Source organism: Scyliorhinus torazame, chromosome 1, assembly GCF_047496885.1.
Source record: "Scyliorhinus torazame isolate Kashiwa2021f chromosome 1, sScyTor2.1, whole genome shotgun sequence".
NCBI lineage: Eukaryota > Metazoa > Chordata > Chondrichthyes > Carcharhiniformes > Scyliorhinidae > Scyliorhinus > Scyliorhinus torazame.
The window spans coordinates 278755186-278775194 of NC_092707.1; the positions used below are offsets into that span (position 1 = coordinate 278755186).

Consider the following 20009-nt stretch of genomic DNA (forward strand, 5'->3'; position numbering starts at 1 on the left):
CCCGCCGCTCCATTCTGTTGCTGAACTGCTGGGGACAAGTCTCGCTCAATAAAGCCTCATCGACTTCATCTCTACTCGTCTCTCTCGTAAGTCATTGTGCGCTACAGTCTTTCTATTTCTTTTGGCCAAAATGGATAACCTCACACTTATCCACATTAAACTCTGTCTGCCAAATTTTGGCCCAATCTCCGAGCCTATCTATATCTGTCTGTGAACTATTCATCTCCTCTTCACTGCCTGCTTTCCCAACTATTTTAACATCATCCACAAATGTTGCTATCTTACACTCTGTCCCTGCTTGCAGATCATTTAGATAAATTGTAAACAGTTGAGATCCAAAGATCAACCCTGTGGCGCCCCATTAGTTACAGCCAGAAATGGACCCATTTATCCTGACCTTCTGCTTTCTGTCAGTGAGCCAATCCTCAATCCAATCTAGTACTCTACCCCGAATCCCCTGCGATCTCACCTTCTGGATCAGTCTTTTATACGGCACCCTGTCAAATGCCTTCTGGAAGTCTAGATATACCACATCCAAAGGTTCCCCATGTGGTATAATCCACCTTGTTGGTTATGTTCTCAAAGAACTCAAGCTACTTTGTCAAGCATGACTTATCCTTCATAAAACCATGCCGACAATGGTGGATTGAGCTATGTTTTTCCAAATGTTCAATCATCTCCTCCTGAATGATTGATTCCAGCAACTTCCCCACCACAGAGGTCAAGCTAACCGGTCTATGGTTTCCTACTTTTTGCCTCTCTCCCTTTTGAATAGGGGCATCACATTAGCGTGTTTCCAATCCACCGGGACCCTTACCGAATCCAGAGAATTTTGAAATATCATAACCAATGCATCCACTATCTCTCCTGCTACCTCCCTTAATACCCTAGGGTGCCAGCTATCAGGTCCCCGACACTTAACTGCCTTCAATCCCATCAGTTTATTCAATACCGTCTCCCTAGTGATGATTATTGCACCAAATTCCTCTACACTAACTCCAGTTTTGGGAATTTCTTTATTATCCTCAACCGTGAAGACAGAGACAATATATTGGTTCAGTGCCTCCCCATCTCTGTGTTGCCCATTACATCAGGTGGACTGCAGCGGTTCAGGGACGTGGCTCACCACCACCTTCTCAAGGGCAATTAGGGATGGGTAACCAATGTTGGCCATGCCAGCAATGCTCACATACCATGAAAATAATTTTAAAAAATATATATATATATTTTTATTCGTCTCCTTTTTCACATTTTCTCCCAAATTTACACCCACCAATAAACAATAATCAGTAACAAATGTAATGTCAATCCCCATATCAATAACAACAATCCCATCCTCTCATCAAACCCCATGAAAATAATTTTAAAGAACTTTGATTATTGGAGTTACACAGGAAAAGGGTCAAAAATACAATTTCTATCTCAGTTTCCCGCACTTGCAGAAGTTAAACAATTGGAGCTGCAACATCCCAGTCTGTTTGAAAATTAAAGCTCTGAGAATAGAGTGCAACTAAATCCCTATATTTCAAAACATCTGGCAGGGAAAATTAAAAAAATCATTCCAACAATTACAATAAAGATTTGCAGAGTTGAGTAATTTATTTGCACTCATTGTGCTATGATTTGGTTTTAGGCCTATGTATAGGAGTTTGTGTGGAAACAACACAGCTACTCACTCCAAGTGGTTGCAGAAAATTGTTTAAGCCATTTCATTGGTTAATTTATGTTAACTGCTGGTTTGGAAATTGGACAGCTTGAAACAAAAGTTCAGCTATATTCTCATAAAAGCAATGTCACCATGAAAACAAAATCCAAAAGAAACATGAGAGCCAGAATTAGGAGGTTTTGTGCAAGGACAGATTGATTAAAAGGAAACCATCCTGCATTTGATTTGACAAACAAAGGCTTAGCAACTTCAAAACTGGTGATTCGGGGCTCAGTTGATCAAAATGCTTTACTGTATGCATAATAATTTTAGCAAACCAAATATTATGCTTCACTTTAAAGCAGCATGGCAGACAGATTTTTCAGGGCTTTTGTGCTATCCAGCAAGCAGGATAAAGGAATATAAAAGGGAAAAATTGGTATCATCACTTTGTGGTGAAGCATTCACTTTGTGTTGGTAAGTGCGGATAATGATTCTGTAAAGTGAGTGATTCGCATGAGTAATGATTCGATGTTGGATACACAAGCAGAAATTTGAAAGGTTACAGAAAGTTCATGATTGTCATTACAGAGAAATGTTTTATAAAAGGTGACAGTGTCAAAAAGGGTGAATCTTATAGATTATTCAGAAATGCATCATTTAATGTTAAGAGGCTGTTTACAGGAAGCGATTCCAGAAGTGTAAGCTTGATGGACCAAGACATTCAAGATTCTAAGTTGGATGCCCGAATGAGCTGAACAGCGTGCGGTATTCTGAGTGCCAGGGACTCACTAGATGTGTGAAACATTAGTTAAATGTGCCAAATCAACTGACTGATGAATCAGATCATTAGCCTGCACCCAGTGAGTCTGCATGGTTGCAGCTAAGCGGAAGACGAAGGTGGGATGGAAGGTTATATATACTGTAAGGTAAAACACACAATAAATAATTGTTTGTCTGATAAAATTTCGAGGTCATTAGTCATGAACGGCAAGTGCTACCAAGAGACAGGGACCAACAGATGTATCTGTGAGCCTTACTGAGTCTCTTTTAACCTCCAAAAGCTTTTTGAGAACTTACTTCCTTGAGTTGTCTTTTGGTTAGCTCCCTTAACCTTCTTGACCCACCTCCTGCTCAATTCACCCCTACAATGCTACCAATCTTTTAATCCATTGGGGGTGTTTGTGTGATAAAGGTGCTTTGCAAATTGCTCTGCTTTAATTGCTAACCACCCAGCGACAATAGTAGTTAATTTGTAGTTACCATGAAAAATAGCTCTGAAAATTAAAGCAGGTTACTTAGTCGGCGCTAAAAAAATTGAGAAAGTATTGGGGTGATGTGTGGTTGTGTCCCTACCTCTGGGCCAGATGCTCCGGATTCAAGTTCCACTTCAGGATTTGATTGCCATGGAAGGTGCATTCATAACATGATGAAACAGATTGATTATCAGCCTGTAAATCCTTCCAATGCACCTGATGGCAAATAGTAAAGAGCAGGAGAGTTTCCTGGTCAGCCATACCCCAAGAGGCAATGGCAAAGCACTGCAGAATTTCGACCATTATAATCATGGGCCAATCCAATGGAAGTCCATGGTCGCCAATACCCTCTTAGAGCATGGTATCTGAAGGAGGAGGATTTGATGCTACAGTGTTATTTTTTTCAACCCTTGCACTTATCGCTGTTTTCAAACTGACGTTCATCAAATGAAATTAGTTTAGAGTCAGCCAAAATAAATAGCATAAGGTGCCTCATAATTTGATGTTGACTGTGATTTATTCAAAGAAGTCAAAAGAATGGCTACCATGGGCAGTTGATTTACACATACAAATTTCCATATCTCACTTCCACTGGGGGCCATGGAATGAGCGGTCGCACATTTGGTGGCTCCCGCTCAGGGCGGTATTTTTTGTTTTTTCCCTGACTGAAAGGTGAGGTTTTTGGTGGCAAGAGGTGCAGGTGTGCCTGTAGAAGGTGATACTCCTCTGGTGTGGCTGGTGGATGGCTCCACGAACCACAGTGGGGCGAGAAGAAAAGAGCTGCTGGAACGGGAGAGACTTCATGGTGCGCCACAGGATAAGATGGCGGAGGGCGAGGGGGCTGTTCTGCTCGCCCAGTGGTCAACAGAGCAGCTAGTGGAGTTTTTGAAAATACAGTTCAACCAGCAAAGGAAGGAGGCCCTGGGAGACCTGGCCAAAGTGGTGGAACAGATCAAATCAGGGATCGAAAGAGTGGAGCAGAGGCTGGAATTCCAGGGCCGGACGATCCAGAAAGTGGAGGAGCGGTGGGGGAGCACGGGGAACAGCTCATCTCATTGGTGGCTGAGCTGGGGGTAATGCAGGAGACCCAGAAGAGGCTGGTGGAGAAGGTGGAGGATCTGGAGAATCGCTCCAGAAGACAAAATCTGAAGACCATGGGGATGCCTGAAAACATTAAAGGCGTGGAGGCCAGCACATATGTGGCCAAAATGTTGGAGGGGCCTTTGACCGGCCCCTGGAGGTTGACCGGGCACACAGGGCGCTGATGAGGAGGCTGTAAGCGGGCGAGCCGCCAAGGACGATGGTGGTGCGGTGGCACCACTTTCTGGATAAGGCTAAGATGAAATGAAATGAAATGAAAATCGCTTATTGTCACAAGTAGGCTTCAATGAAATTACTGTGAAAAGCCCCTAGTCGCCACATTCCGGCACCTGTTCGGGGAGGCTGTTATGGGAATTGAACCGTGCTGCTGGCCTGCCGTGGTCTGCTTTCAAAGCCATCGATTTAGCCCTGTGCTAAACAGCCCCTAAAGATCCTTCCGTGGGCGAGGCAGAGAGGAAGTGCACCTGGGAAGAGAACGAGCTGTGGGTGTACCAGGACCTGGGAGCAGAACTGATTAAGAGGAGGGCCGGGTTTAATCGGGTCAAGGCTGTCCTCTTTAAGAAGGGGGTGAAGTTTGGAGTTCTGTACCCGGCCCGCCTCTGCATCACTTTCCAGGAGCCTGAGTACTATTTTGGCACGCCAGAAGAGGCGATGGTGTTCATGAGTGACACTGGACTGGGAGGAGAGTGAGGACATTGAACTTTGGAGTTTTGTGCGAGTGTCTCTTTTGTTTATTTTCTGAAAAACTTTTCCCTATGAAGTGTTCCTTTTGTTTTGATGGTGGGGTTTCTGGAAGGAAGGCCTTTCATGGGGGAGCATTGAGGGTGAGTGAATATTTTGCTGTTGGGGGTGGTAGAGAGGTTGCAAGCCTTGGGCAGTGGTCACCATGCTAGCTGAGCGGGCTAGTTACTAGGAGTGCAGTGGGGGTTGTCAGGAAGTAGGTGCAGGGGAGGGGGATGGGGTTGATATTTTGTTTAAGACTGGGGGAGCCTTACGAGGGTGTGGTTGATGTGGTGCTGTTGGAAAAGGATTGGACGGTTGCATGACACGGGCTGAAGGCTGGCCCAAAAAGGGATATGATTGATCGGCAGGGGAGGGGGTGCGGGGAGCCCCCCGACCAGGCTGGTCATGTGGAACTTGAGGGAGCTGAATGGACGGTCAAAGATTCACGTATGTTTGCGCACCTGAGGAGTCTGAAGGCGGACGTGGCCTTTTTGCAGGAGACACATTTAAAGATAGGGGACCAGACAAGGTTGAGGAAAGGATGGGTGGGGCAGGTGTTCCATTCAGGACTGGATATGAAGATGAGGGGGGTGACGGTGAAGGTGAATAAGCAGGTAGCGTTCGAGGTGGGAACATTGTGGCAGTTTCAGGAGGGGGGAAGGGGTTTGTAATGGTGAGTGGGAAGCTGGAATGGTTGCCAGTGGACCTGGTAAACACTTATGCCCCAAATTGGGATGATTTAGATTTCATGAGGCATGCTGGGGAAGAGTCCTGACCTGGACTCTCACCAGTTGATCATGGGGGGCAGATAAAAACACGGTCATTGACCCGGGTTTGGACTGGTCGGTGAAGGTGTCGGCAGTGGCGAAGGAGCTGAAGGTGGTTATGGAGCTCATAGGGGAGTCGATCCATGGAGGTTTGGGAGGTCAGGGGCGAAGGAGTTTTCATACTTCCCCCACGTGTACGTGGTGTTCCACTGGATCGATTTTTTTGTGCTGGATAAGGCGTTGTTGGCGGGCATGGTGGACTCAAAAGTATTTGTCGATCGTGGTCTCGGACCACACGCTGCATTGAGTGGATTTGCGAGTGGACCCGGGGGAGGCGGGGTGCGTGTGTGTGCCCGCAGTGGAAGTTGGATGTGAGGTTGTTGGCGAATGAGGAGATGTGCGAGCGGGTGAGGGCTGCCATTTGGGGATATGTGGAGCTAAATTAAATGAGGAGGTCACTGCTGCAACCCTGTGGGAGGCACTCACGGCGGTGGTCATGGGGGTGTTTCTCTCAATTCCGGTGCATAGGGAGAAGGCGGAACCGGCGGAGATGGCAAGGCTGGTAATTGAGATCCTGAGAGTGGATAGAAGGTATTCGGAGACCCTGGAGGCAGGGCTGTTGAAGGAGAGGCAGATGCTCAAGATGGAGTTCAGAATACTGTCCACAGGGAAGTCGGTGGGGCCACGTAGGAGAGCCAGAGGGGCAATACAGGAATACGGTGAGAAGGCAAGTAGGGTGCTAGCTCATCAGTTGAGGAAGCAAGAGGCGGCGAGGGAGATTGGCAGAGTAAAGGACGAGATGGGTAGGGTGGTGTTGGACCCGGAAGGAGTGAACAGCGTTTGAGGCGTTTTATAGGAGATTATATGAGTTGGAGACCCGGCCAGGGGGAGAGGGAATGAGTCGATTCCTGGACGGGCTGGAGTTTCCCAGGTTCACAGGGTTAAGGAGGAGTTGATGCAAGGATTGGGGGCCCCAATCGGGCTGAGGGAGGTGATGGAAAGTATGGGGACGATGCAGGCAGGGAAGGCCCCGGGTCCAGACTGGTTTCCGGTGGAGTTTTAAAAGGAGTTTGGGGGGACTTGGGGCCAATGCTGGTGACGGCATACAACGAGGCTAGCGAGAGGGGGGGATCTCTCCCTACACTATTGCAGGCTTCCATCTCCTGGATATTGAAAAAGGACAAGGATCCAGGGCACTGTCGGTTGTACCGCCCGATATCGTTACTGAACTTAGATGCCAAGTTATTGGCGAAGGTGCTGGCTTCACGAATCGAGGACTGCACCCAGGGATGATAGACGAGGATCAAGCGGGTTTTGCAAAAGGGAGGCAGCTGTTAGTGAATGTAAGGAGGCTACTCAATGTAATTATGTTGCCTTCAGAGGAGCAGGAGGTAGAGGTGGTGGTAGTGATGGACGCCGAGAAGCCATTCGAACAGTTATCATAGAATTTACAGTGCAGAAGGAGGCCATTCAACCCATCGGGTCTGCACCAGCTCTTGGAAAGAGCACCCTACCCAAGGTCAATACCTTCACCCTATCCCCATAATCCAGTAACCCCACCCAACACGAAGGGCAATTTTGGACACTAAGGGCAATTTATCATGGCCATTCCACCTGACCTGCACATCTTTGGACTGTGGGAGGAAACCGGAGCACCCGGAGGAAACCCACGCACACAGGGGTAGGATGTGCAGACTCCGCACAGACAGTGACCCAAGCCGGAATCGAACCTGGGACCTTGGAGCTGTGAAGCAATTGTGCTATCCACAATGCTACCGTGCTGCCCCAAAGTTGGAGTGCAAATATCCGTAGGAGGTTCACGATAAGATACTGTCGAAGGAGGAGATAGGGGAGGGGAAGGTGTCTGAGGTCAACAAGGAGCTGATGGATTGGGAGGGGTCCCTGGTGGGGGATATAAAGCACAAGCGAGAGGAGGAGCTGGGAAGGGAAGTGGAGGCTGGGACAAGGGCTAAGGCCCTGCGGAGGGTGAATGTGTCCTCATCGTGTGCGAGGCTCAGCCTCATTCAGTTTAATGTAATTCATAGAGCACATATGACGATAGCACGGATGAGTAGGTTTTTTGAGGGAGTAGAGGATAGGTGTGGGCGGTGCACAGGGGACCTGCGAATCACGTCCACATGTTTTGGGCATGTCTGAAGCTAAAGGGACTGTGGCAGGGAGTTGTGGACGTATTGTCCAAGGTGCTGGGGGTGAAGGTGGTCCCGAGTCCAGAGGTAGCGATACTCAGGGTGTTGGAAGACCCGGGAGTCCAGGGGGTGAGAGAGGCCGATGCCTTGGCCTTTGCCTCCCTGATAGACCTGAGACAGATCTTACTTGGATAGAGGGACTTGGAGCCTCCGAAAGTGGGAGTGTGGGTGAGTGACCTGGTGGAATTCCTGAGCCTGGAGAAGGTAAAGTTCGTCCTGAGGGGGTCGGCCGATGGGTTTGCTCGGAGGTGGAAGCTGTACATTGACTTCTTTAAGGAGGATTGAGGAGTCAGCAAAGGGGCGGGAGAGGGGGGGGGCAATGGTGGGGAGAAGTGGGGCGCGGGGGGGGGGGGGGGGGGGGGGGGTTGGTGTAGATTATTTATATTGTCGTATGATTTTCTTCTGCTTTTGTTTGTTGTTATGAAAATGCCTGAATAAAACATTTTTTTTTTAAATTACACCTATAACTGGGGAAGACATTTGGAGATCACAGCAAAAAGGTAATTGCAATGAAATATTTAAATATTTTATTTCATATGTTATTTAAATCTCAGGTGAACTTTAGTGCCAAATATGATGAACCTCCGAACTGATCAGGTTGGTAGACTAGAATGCTGATCTTGGCGTTTTTTTCACTGTCCCAATGAGATGCAGGACCCTCATCTGACTCTAGCCAATCTCTCAGAGTCAGGCTCATTCCTGTCCTGAATGCAAGGACAATTTACAGTGCCTCTAGAGACCCAGCCACAATTGGGAGACATAGAGATACACTATATTGCCTTGCCATAGCTTGGCAATGGTGGGAAAGACATCATATGGCACCACCCGGTTATGCATGGTCCATTTTAATATGCTTGCCTGTATTTGGGTAGAAGTAATAGGCTGGATTTTGATGTGAAGAATGGTTTATCAGCCAATGTGTGGGGCTCGTAGTGCAGCCTGAACACTGTGGCAATGGCATTGGTGCTGCATTTACTAGAACTAGGGGACACATTTTAAAAATAAGGCGTCTCTCATTTAACGGAGATGAGGAGAATTTTTTCTCTCAGAGGGTTGTGAATCTTTGGAACTCACTTCCCCACAAAGCGGTGCAGGCAGGGTCAATGTGTGTTTTTAAGACAGAGGTAGATAGATTCTTGACCAACAAAAGAGTCAAAGGTTATTGGGAGTCGGCGGACTGTGGAGCTGAGGCCACAATGAGATCAGCCATGATCTTATTAATGATGGAGCTGGCTTGAGGGGACAAATGGCCTACTCTTGCTCCTAATTCGTATGTTCATGTGAATAATAGTAGCACTTGGGAAGACTTTAAAAAAAATTAATTTAGAGTACCCAATTCATTTTGTCCAATTAAAAATAAAAATTTAGAGTACCCAATTATTTTTTCCAATTAAGGGGCAATTTAGCATGGCCAATCCACCTATCCTGTACATCTTTTTTGGGTTGTGGGGGCGAAACCCACGCAGACACGGGGAGAATGTGCAAACTCCACACGGACAGTGACCCAGGGCCAGGATTCGAACCCAGGTCCTCAGCGCCGTAGGCAACAATGCTAACCACTGTGCCACCATGCTGCCCCTCCAATTTAAGGGGTATTTTGGCATGGTCAATCCACCTACCGTGCACATCTTTGGGTTGCGGGGGCGAAATCCACGCAATCACGGGGAGAACGTGCAAACTCCACATGGACAGTGACCCAGAACCGGGATCGAACATGGGACCTCAGCGCCGTGAGGCAGCAGTGTTAACCAATGTGCCACCATGCTGCCCTATACTTGGGCAGATTCATCAGATAAATAGATATCTACATAGTTTACTGGTGGTTTGGGTGTGTTTTTCTTGACACAGGCTACTGGATGCCCATTGTGCAGAGAACACTTTCCCAAAACAAATGCACTGAGCTTGAAATATTGGGAGAAGGTAAAGGAGCACCGGGAAAGAGCACTGGTACCAGAATTCCAGGGACTTCAGACGGGGATGCTGGAGGTTTTTAGGCTAGACTGGCACTCAGCACCCATTGAAAATGGACTCTGTGTAGCCAAAGAGATGGTATTGTGGTATGATTATCAGTAAATTCAGTGTGCTGGATTACCCTAAATCAGGCCATTATTCAACCCGCAGGCCATCTATCATCGTAAATGGCCAGCTATTGAACAAGAAAGGGACAGCTTGAAAGATTGCAGGAGATAAGTATCTTTCACAGGACTGTGAGAAAATAAATTGGAAGACATTGTCATTGTCAAATGCTGGAAAATATAGCCTCTGTTTATTGGTTAAAGATGATAAGGACCGTTCCTTGTTCTCATACGATAGTTGCATGGGAATACTGGACCCTTAAAAGTCGGAGAAAAAAAGTGTACAATGTTGTAACCTGCCACATTGAGCACAAAATGCATCCCCTATTCGGATTTTATTTATTCATACTCACTCCTTCCTCAGATTCTTATCTCTAGACCTTTTCAGGATTTTGGTACCATTCTTATATAATTCGTCCATTTCCTGTTCTTGCCTGCTTTTCACTGTTTCTTGCTGGTCTGTTGTGTCCAAAATATTATAGGTGTTTAACACTGAAAATGCTCAAGCAATTTCTTTAATACTTTGTGAACATTGAGCAATGAGGTAATATGCAGTTTTACCAATAATTCTATACTGTTTGACAGTAACCCGAGAATTATTTTCAACTTAAAAATACAATAAATATTTAAAGTCTTTAGCATTGACCTGATGAAATGCTTATACTGAGTTGTGTATATTGCTAAATTTTATTCCTGCCATTGATAATGATGTTGATACCAACAATAACACATCATTCAAGGTGGCTAAGGCAGGTTGAGGCAGTGGTTATGAAAACAGGAAATGCTGGAAATACTCAGCAGGTCTAGCAGCATCTGTTGAGAGCAAAAGAGTTAATGGGCTGAATTTTTTTTATTTAAAAAAAATATTTTTATTCTCCTCCTTTTTCACATTTTCTCCCGCATTTACACCTATCAACAATAAACAATAATCAGCAAAATATGTCAATCCCCATAATAACAACGATCCCATCCGCCCACCAAACCCCAAACATCAGCCTGCATGTTTACATAAAGAAATGGCACAAAGGAATCAGGGATTACCCAGAGTCACCCTTAATCTACACAGCCCCCCCCCTCCCCTCCCCACCCCCACCCCCACCCCCCCCCAACTAATGTTCGATGTTATCCAGTTCTTGAAAGTGCATAATAAATAGTGCCCATGACTTGTAGAACCCCTCTGAGCTTCCCCTCAGTTCGAACTTAACCTTCTCAAGGGTCAAGTATTCCAACAGGTCCCCCCCGCCACGCCAGGCTGCTCTCCATCCCAGCAGGATCCGCCTACGGGCGATCAACGAGGCGAAGGCTATGACATCTGCCTCCGCACCCGTTTCCTACCCTGGCTGGTCCAACACCCCGAATATGGCCTCCTGGGGACCCGGGTCCAGTTTCACACGCACCACCTTGGAAATTACCCTGAACACCTCCTTCCAGTACTCCCCTAGCTTTGGACAGGACCAAAACATATGAACGTGATTCGCAGGCCCCACCCGCAACGCTCACACACATCCTCTACTCCTTCAAAACATCGGCTCATCCTCGCCCTCGTGTGGTGCACTCTATATACCACCTTCAGCTGTATCAACCCCAACCTCGCACATGAGGTGGAGGCATTCACTCTCCGGAGCACCTCACACCAGACCCCCTCCTCTATAACCTCTCCCAGCTCTTCCTCCCACTTTGCTTTGATCCCTTCCAGTGGTGCCTTATCCTCTTCCAAAATAGCTCTGTACACCGCTGACACTCCCCCCTTCTCCAGTCCCCTTGTCGTCAACACCTCCTCCAGCAATGTGGAGGCCGGTTCCTCTGGGAAGCTCTGTATCTCCTTCCTGGCAGAATCCCGAACCTGTATGTACCTAAACACTTCTCCCTGCTCTAGCCCATACTTCGCTTCCAGCTCCCTCAATCCTGCAAACCGACCCCGAAGAAACAAATCCGTTAGCGTCTTAATCCCCTTCTCTTCCCATTTCCGAAAACTTCCATCCCACCTCCCTGGCTCAAATCTGTGGTTCCCCCGAATCGGCATTTCCCTTGACCCTAAACCCAACCCGAAGTTTGGCGAAACTGCCTCCAAATTTTCAATGAAGCTATTATTACCGGACTCCCTGAATATTTCCCCGGAGCTAGCGGGAGCGGCGCTGTTGCTAGTGCCTTCAGCCCCGAACCCCTGCACAAACTCTCCTCCATTCTGACCCACTGAGAATCAACCCCTCTGACCCAGCTCCGCACCTTCTCCACATTCGCCGCCCAGTAGTAGTACAACAGGTTCGGGAGACCCAAACCCCCTGCCTGCCTTCCCCTCTGTAGTAGCACCTTTCTCACTCTGGCCACCTTCCCTCCCCATATGAATGAGGTAATCCTTCCCTCAATCTCCCTGAAAAAAGACTTTGGCAGGAAAATCGGTAGGCATTGAAAAATAAACAGGAATCGAGCAACACATTCATTTTAACTGCCTGTACCCGACCCGCCAGTGACAGAGGAAGGCCGTCCCACCTTGCCAGATCGGCTTTCACTCTCCCCACCAAACTAGTGATGTTGTACCTGCGAAGCCTCCCCCACTCCCGGGCAACCTGCACCCCCAGATACCTAAAATGAGTCCCTGCTCTACGGAATGGCAGCCCCCCCATCCCTGCCCCCACCCCCGGCCGAGACACCACAAAGTACTCACTCTTGTCCAGGTTCAGCTTGTACCCCGAGAAAGACCCATATACCCGCAGTAGCTCCAATATTCCTCCTATCGACCACTCGGTTCCGACAAATACAGCAGCAAGTCGTCGGCATATAAGGACACCCTATGCTCTATTCCCCCCCCCCCCGCACTATTCCTTTCCATGCGCTCGAACTTCTCAATGCGATGGCCAACGGCTCAATCGCAAGTGCAAACAGCAGGGGAGACATGGGACATCCTTGTCTCGTCCCACGGTGGAGAGAAAAGTATCTCAAACTGATATTATTTGTGCGGACACTCGCCTTCGGCTCCTTATATAATAGCTTTACCCAGTTCACAAACCTTGGTCCAATCCCAAACCGCTCCAGCACTGCCATCAGGTACCCCCATTCTACCCGATCAAACGCCTTCTCGGCGTCCAATGCCACAACTACCTCTGTTTCCTTCCCTTCCGCCGATGCCATAACAACGTTCAAAACCCTCCTAATGTTCGAAAACAGCTGCCTCCCTTTCATGAACCCCGTCTGATCCTCCCCTATCACCTTCGGGAGGCACTCCTCCAGCCTACCCGCCAGTACCTTCGCCAACACTTTTGCGTCCACATTCAGAAGTGATATGGGCCGATACGACCCACACTCCGTCGGATCCTTATCTTTTTTTAGTAACAGGGAAATCGATGCCTGCCCCAAGGTTTGCGGCAACACCCCCTTCCCTATCACCTCCTCAAACATCCCCACCATCAGGGGTGCCAACCTATCCTTAAATTTTTTATAATATTCCACCGGAAACCCATCCGGCCCTGCCACCTTCCCCGACTGCATCCTCCCAATCACATCCTTTATCTCCTGCTCCACTATTGCTCCTCATAATGTTGCCCTGTCCCCCTCCCCTAGCCTCGGGTACTCCAACCCATCTAGAATTTCCTGCATCTCACGGTCTCCCCCGGGTGGCTCTGACTTGTACAACATCTCATAAAACGCCTCAAAAACCTTGTTAATCAGCACTGGTGCCACCACCAACTTCCCTGCCCTATCCTTCACCTGAAGAATTTCCCTTGCCACTGCCTCTCTCCGGAGCTGACCTGCTAACATGACCTGCCTTATCTCCATGTTTCTAAACTGCACCCCTTGCTCGTCTCAGTTGGCGCACCGCCTTCCTGGTGGACAGTCGGTCGAAACTCGCCTGTAGTTCCTTCCTCTTTTCCAGCTTCGCCGGGTCTCCATCCTCTGCATACCTCCTATCTACCTCCAACATCTCATCTATTACCTTCTGCCGCTCCAACCTCTCCTCTTTGTCCACCCTGGCCTTAAACAAAATTACCTCACCCCTCACCACCGCCTTTAGAGCCTCCCAGACGACTGCCTTCGACACCTCACCCGTACAATTGAAGCCTACATATTCCTTAATTACCTTTTCAATTTTCTCACAGAATACTTGGTTCCCCAAAAGCCCCACATCCAGTTTTGGGCTGAATTTTTTGATGCACTCTAATACCTGAACCCCTGCCTAAAGCGTTGGTAGATTGAAGGTCGGCTTCGCTGCAGCCTTTTACGTGTGAGTTGCCGAAGGTCAAGATTTGCACCCCAATCTGGAAGGTAGTCCTATTTTAGAGGCGGCTGGCCAATCTGATAGGCTGACTGCCCTCTAGTCCCAGTCGGTTTGAACGGTGACCATGGTGTGGACCATAGGGAGTCCCTGAATAAGAGGTAGTTACGGAGCTGGACTTAGTATCATAGAATCCCTACAGTGCAGAAGGAGGCCATTCAGCCCAGCGAGTCTGCATCCCCACACTATCCCCATAATCGCACCTAACCATCTGGACCTAAGGGGAAATTTAACGTGGCCAATCTACCTAACCTACACATCTTTGGACTGCGGGAGGAAACCGGAGCAGACCCACGCAGGCACGTGGAGAAAGTGAAAACTCCACACAGACAGTCACCTGAGGCAGGAATTGAACCCAGGTCCCTGGCGCTGTGAGGCATCAGTACTAATCACTGTGTCACCGTGCCGCCCCGAGGGTAGTCTGGGCTTTGGCAAGGCCTGCCTGGCAGATCCCAGTGAGGGAGTTGGGGGCTGCATTTGAGAGGTGAGGAGGGAGGATTAAAGGTGGGGGGGGGGCTGCAGGGTTGATCTTGGTGAGGGGTTGGGGTGCCTCTGATGGGCATAGAGGACCTCCAAAGGAGATTCCCTTCCATCTTTTTGCCCAACACCTTCCCACACAGTAAATGTTGCTGGGCTACCCACCTGACCCACCTGTTGTGGATAAAATATTGGAGGAGGCGGAACAAAGCACTTTAGTAGCAGTTGGTGGGAAGTTCTGTACTGCATTGTATGAGCACCCTTCTGCCTTCAAATTTGGCTGTTGGAAAGGAATTGTAAAATCCAGTCCAACATTTCAGGTCTGTGACCTTTCACATTGAGAATCAGATTCAACGGGGTTCACAAAAGATCCAACGGGGACACGAGGAAAATATTTTTTTACGCAGCAAGTGGTTAGGATGTGCAATGCACTGCCTTAAACTGTATTCAAAGCAAATATGATTGGGGCTTGCAGAAGAGAATTCGATAGCCACCTGTGAGTTGCTCTCGCAGATAGTCAGCATGGACATGACAGGCCGAATATCCTCCTTCTGTGCTGTTCAAAATTCTATTCTATAATTTTTTAGTGACTTCTGAAGCACTTGTAAGTGGACATCTACTGGCATTAGTAAAGCATTGAGAACCACTTGTTCTCCATTTATCACAATCTATAAACTGATGTTAACAATGCTACGATATAATCTGAGAAACACCTAAAATCTTGAGATGTTAGCACTGTTAAGCTCATTGTGTCTGTTTTTGTACCAACATGTAAACTATCTTGGATTCTTTTATTCTTCCTGCCTTGTTTTATTGTTGTATAGTTTTCTTACCTAGCAAAATCTGTTTTGAACCATTATTTGCCTCTTGTAATGTTTTGTCATTATCCTTATTTTCTTTTTCACTGGGTGAGGGTCGCCCTGGCTGGGTTGTCGCAGACTCTCTGACTTCTTCTGACTCACTAGTAACATGATTTCTTTTTAATATTTCCTCCAATTGCATTTCATCATTTTCATCTTCCATGTCCTGAAATGTAGAATTATTTGGGATTGATTCTAACATTGATAAAACTGAACATACATTTTTAAAGGAGGAGACCAATTTCTGATTTTCCCTAGAATTTGCCCTTAAAATATCTCTAAGTGTCATGTGAGAGTACCTTTAAGAAATGTATGTTTAAGCAATGTACCTTTAAGAAATGGAGCTGATCATATTACTGAAGTGATGTTAAAGGGTGGGGGGAGCTGAGCTCACTTCTGCTTTTTTGAGTTTCAGTTCGAAAAGGCAGCTGGGAGTGTCTGTGTGTTTTACTGAGAGCTGCAGGAAGAAACACAGGGCTGGTCTGTTGATTTCTGAAATCCAAAGATTATAAATATATTGAATGTAACCTAATGTGTTCCAATTTTTGAAGGTTTGAAGTCTTTTGGATGTTTAAAGGAACAGTTTGAAGAATTATTTAGTGTTGTAGTCTTTTGGGGTTATCTTTGAAGTAATGGGTGTTAAGATATTCAATGTTTGTTTTTAAAAGGTTAACTTGAGTTCATAGAATAAACATTGTTTTGTTTTAAAAAACATTTTATCCATTTCTGCTGTATCACTCTTGGAGAGTACGCCGTGTGCTTCCCACACCACAATCTATTAAAAGTTGTGGGTCGGTTGAACTCCATGAAACACTTTGGGGTTCTGTAAACCCGGACCCAGAACAATGGGGCTCGTCCGGGATAGAAGTCTATCGATTGGACTGGCTTAACGAACTTAAAGACTGAGCGGGGTGAGCATATTTTGGCTGCTTTTCAGGTGTGGTATTTTAGTTTAAGTGGGAAGTGTGTTGTGGACAATGGCTCTTTTAGAGGCGCAGACGTTTTTGGGGGTGGACATGGTAACACGCAATACCTTACGGACAGAAACTAAAAGCAGAGTTAGATTTGGCAAAAGCATTGCAGTAAACATTGCCTAGTAAAATGCGAAAATATGAGGTACTTACCGCGGTAGCTGAGCATTTAATTTTGCCTGAGATACATTCTGACTCATTAGAAATGGCAAAGTTCCAGTTGCAGATTAAGCAATTTGAACATGAAAAATAATTGAAGCAGCTTGAATATGCAATGAGAGAAAAAGAAAAGGAGAGAGAAGAAAGAAACAAAGATAGAGATAGAGAAGAAAAAGAAAAGGAGAGAGAAGAAAGAAACAAAGAAAAAGAAAGAGATAGAGAGGAAAGGGAAAAAGAGAGAGTTTGAACTTCATAAAATGGCTATGAAACATGAAAATCAATTAAACTTGGCAGACGCAAAGGGAAACATACAATTGGATGAGATTGGTGAGGATAGTGAGACAGAGTGTCATAGTCAAAGACGTGGTGGTGATCTATTTAAATATGTCCAAGCATTGCCAAGGTTTGACGAGAAGAGGTAGAAGCCTTTTTCATTTCATTTGAGAAGGTAGCTAAACAAATGAAATGGCCACAGGACATGTGGGTATTACTGATTCAAACAAAGCTGGTAGGGAGAGCTAGTGAAGTGTTTGCATCACTACCGGAGGAGGTATCTGGAACGTATGAGGAGGTGAAAAAATCCATTTTAGGTGCGTATGAGCTAGTGCCTGAAGCTTACAGACAAAGGTTTAGGAATTTAAGGAAAGAATTTGGTTAAACATACATGGAGTTTGAAAGGCTCAAACAGAGTAATTTTGATAGGTGGATACGGGCTTTGAAAATAGACCAAACGTATGAAGCTCTCAGAGAAATTATACTTTTAGAGGAGTTTAAAAATTCAATTCCTGATATAGTGGGAACTCATGTGGAAGAACAGAGGGTTAAAACTGCGAGGTTAGCAGCAGAAATGGCAGATGATTATGAATTGGTTCATAAATCAAAGCTTGGTTTCCGACATCAGTTTCAGCTGGTGAGGGATAGAAACTGGGGACATGAGAAATACTCAAGTGGTAAAGGTAAAGGTGACCTGATGGGAGATAATAAAGAGAGTGTACCTCAGATTAAAAAAGAAATCCAGGAGGGTGGAAGAGAAATGAAAAGTTTCAAATGTTTTCACTGTAATAAACTAGGCCATATAAAGTCACAGTGTTGGTGGTTGAAGAAAAGCATTGGGAAGGCTAATGTGGTAAAACAGGATAAGACAGTGGGGTTGGTTAGAGTGGTAAAGGAAAGCCCAAGGGAAGCGAAGGAGGTGCAAACGATTGTACAGCCTGTTCAAGAAGTAATTGATAAGAAGGTGCCAGATGTCTTTAAAGAATTTATTTGTGCGGGTAAAGTTTACTCATGTGTATCAGGAGGCGCAGGTAAAGAAGTCACAATTTTAAGAGATACAGGAGCTAGTCAATCTTTAATGGTAAGAGATGAGGAATTATGTGGTTTGGGAAGAATGTTGCCAGAAAAGGTGGTAATATGTGGAATTCAGGGTGAGAGGAGTAGTGTTCCATTATATAAGGTAAGGTTGGAAAGTCCAGTGAAGAGTGGTGAAGTGGTAGTAGGAGTAATAGAGAAACTATCTTGTCCAGAAATACAGTTTATCTTGGATAATGATATAGCTGGATCGCAAGTGGGAGTAATGCCTACTGTGGTTGATAAGCCAGTGGAAAATCAGACAACTGAAGTGTTGAAGGGCGAATATCCTGGGATTTGTCCGGATTGTATAGTAACAAGGTCGCAAAGTCACAGGTTAAGACAAGAGGAGAAATCAAAGAGTGAAGGTGAAGTTGAAGTGCAATTATCAGAAGCGATTTTTGATCAGATGGTTGAATAAGAATAAGAACAGGTGGAGGATGAGGCGGATATTTTTAGTTCAGGAAAATTGGCGGAGTTACAACAGAAAGATGTAGAAATAAAACGGATATATCAGAAAGCATATACGGAAGAGGAATCTGAGAGTATACCAAAGTGTTATTACCGTAAAAGTGATGTCTTGATGAGAAAATGGAGACCTGTACATATGCAGGCGGATGAAAAGTGGGCAGAAGTTCATCAAGTAGTATTGCCGGCAGGGTATAGAAAGGAGGTGTTGTGAGTGGCACATGAGGTACCAGTCGGAGGTCATTTGGGGATAAGGAAAACTCAAGCTAAAATCCAGAATTTTAAAATTTTTATTGGCCTGGACTACATAAAGATGCAGTTAAATTTTGTCAATCATGTCAAGTGATAGGGAAACCTCAAGCAGTGATAAAATCAGCACCCTTAATACCCATTCCAGCATTTGAGGAACCTTTTGCAAGGGTCCTAATTGATTGTGTAGGACCACTTCCTAAAACAAAAGTGGGAATCAATATCTTTTGACTATAATGGATGTGTCTACTAGGTTTCCAGAGGCCATTCCAGTACGTAATATTACAGCTAAAAAGATTGTGGACGAGGTACTTAAATTCTTTACTAGATATGGACTACCCACAGATATTCAATCGGATCAAGGATCAAATTTTACCTCAAAGTTGTTCAAAGAAGTTATGGATAGTTTAGGAATAAAACAATTTAAATCAACTGCGTACCATCCAGAATCGCAGGGAGCATTAGAAAGGTGGCATCAGACATTAAAGACAATATTGAGGGCTTATTGTCAAGGTTATCCAAAGGATTGGGATAAAGGAATTCCATTCGTACTGTTTGCAATTAGGGATGCACCTAATGAGTCAACCAAATTTAGTCCTTTTGAACTAATCTTTTGCTCATGAGGTAAGAGGACCACTTAAATTGATTAAAGAAAAATTGGTCGGTGAGAAATCGGAAGTTACACTATTGGATTACGTGTCAAATGTTAGGGAACGATTAAATAGAGCAGGTGAATTGGCTAGACAACATTTGAAAGTTGCACAAAATGTGATGAAACGGGTAGCGGCAAGAAATCTAACGTTTGTAGTTTTACCAGTGGAGATAAAGTTTTAGTGTTGTTACCAGTGGTATGTGAGCCTTTAAAAGCTAGGTTTTGTGGACCTTTTCAGATTGAAAGGAAATTAAGTGAGGTGAATTATGTGGTAAAAACACCAGATAGAAGGAAGACTCACCGAGTGTGTCATGTGAATATGCTTAAAAGGTACTTTGAAAGGGAAGGAGAGAAAAAGGAGGTTTTAATGATTCTAACTCAAAGTGATGAACCAAATCCAGGTGACTGTGAATTTGACATACCTCAAATTAAATTGGAAAATGAGGATGTTCTTAAAAATTGGGATGAATTGTTAAGTTACCTTCCAGAGGAAAAATAAACTGACCTGAAAGAGTTATTGATATCACATGGGCAAGTTTGTAGAGATAAATTGGAAGTATTAAAATGGCTATACATGATGTAGATGTGGGAAATGCTGTTCCTATCAAACAACATCCATATAGACTTAATCCTTTAAAATTGGCACAGGTTAACAAAGAGATTGAGAGTGTGCTTAAAAATGGCATAATTGAAGTGGGCTGCAGCCAATGGAGCTCACCCATAGTGATGGTACCTAAACCAGATGGGACCCAACGGTTGTGTGTGGACTATAGAAAGGTGAA

At 45.7% G+C, this 20009-nt stretch overlaps 1 protein-coding gene across 1 annotated transcript in view; it reads right to left on the bottom strand.

Annotated features, from left to right (window-relative positions):
• LOC140421748 (protein sel-1 homolog 1-like) overlaps positions 1–15543 on the bottom strand; it is a 126090-nt gene extending 110547 nt beyond the window's left edge. The window contains exons 1-2 of the mRNA XM_072506603.1: positions 15355–15543; positions 10128–10233 (exon numbers count right to left, since the gene is read on the bottom strand). Of these exons, the coding sequence (XP_072362704.1) occupies positions 10128–10233; positions 15355–15523 (275 nt within the window). The 5' untranslated portion in view covers positions 15524–15543. The remainder of the gene's footprint in view (positions 1–10127; positions 10234–15354) is intronic.
• Positions 15544–20009: the final 4466 nt, after the last annotated feature.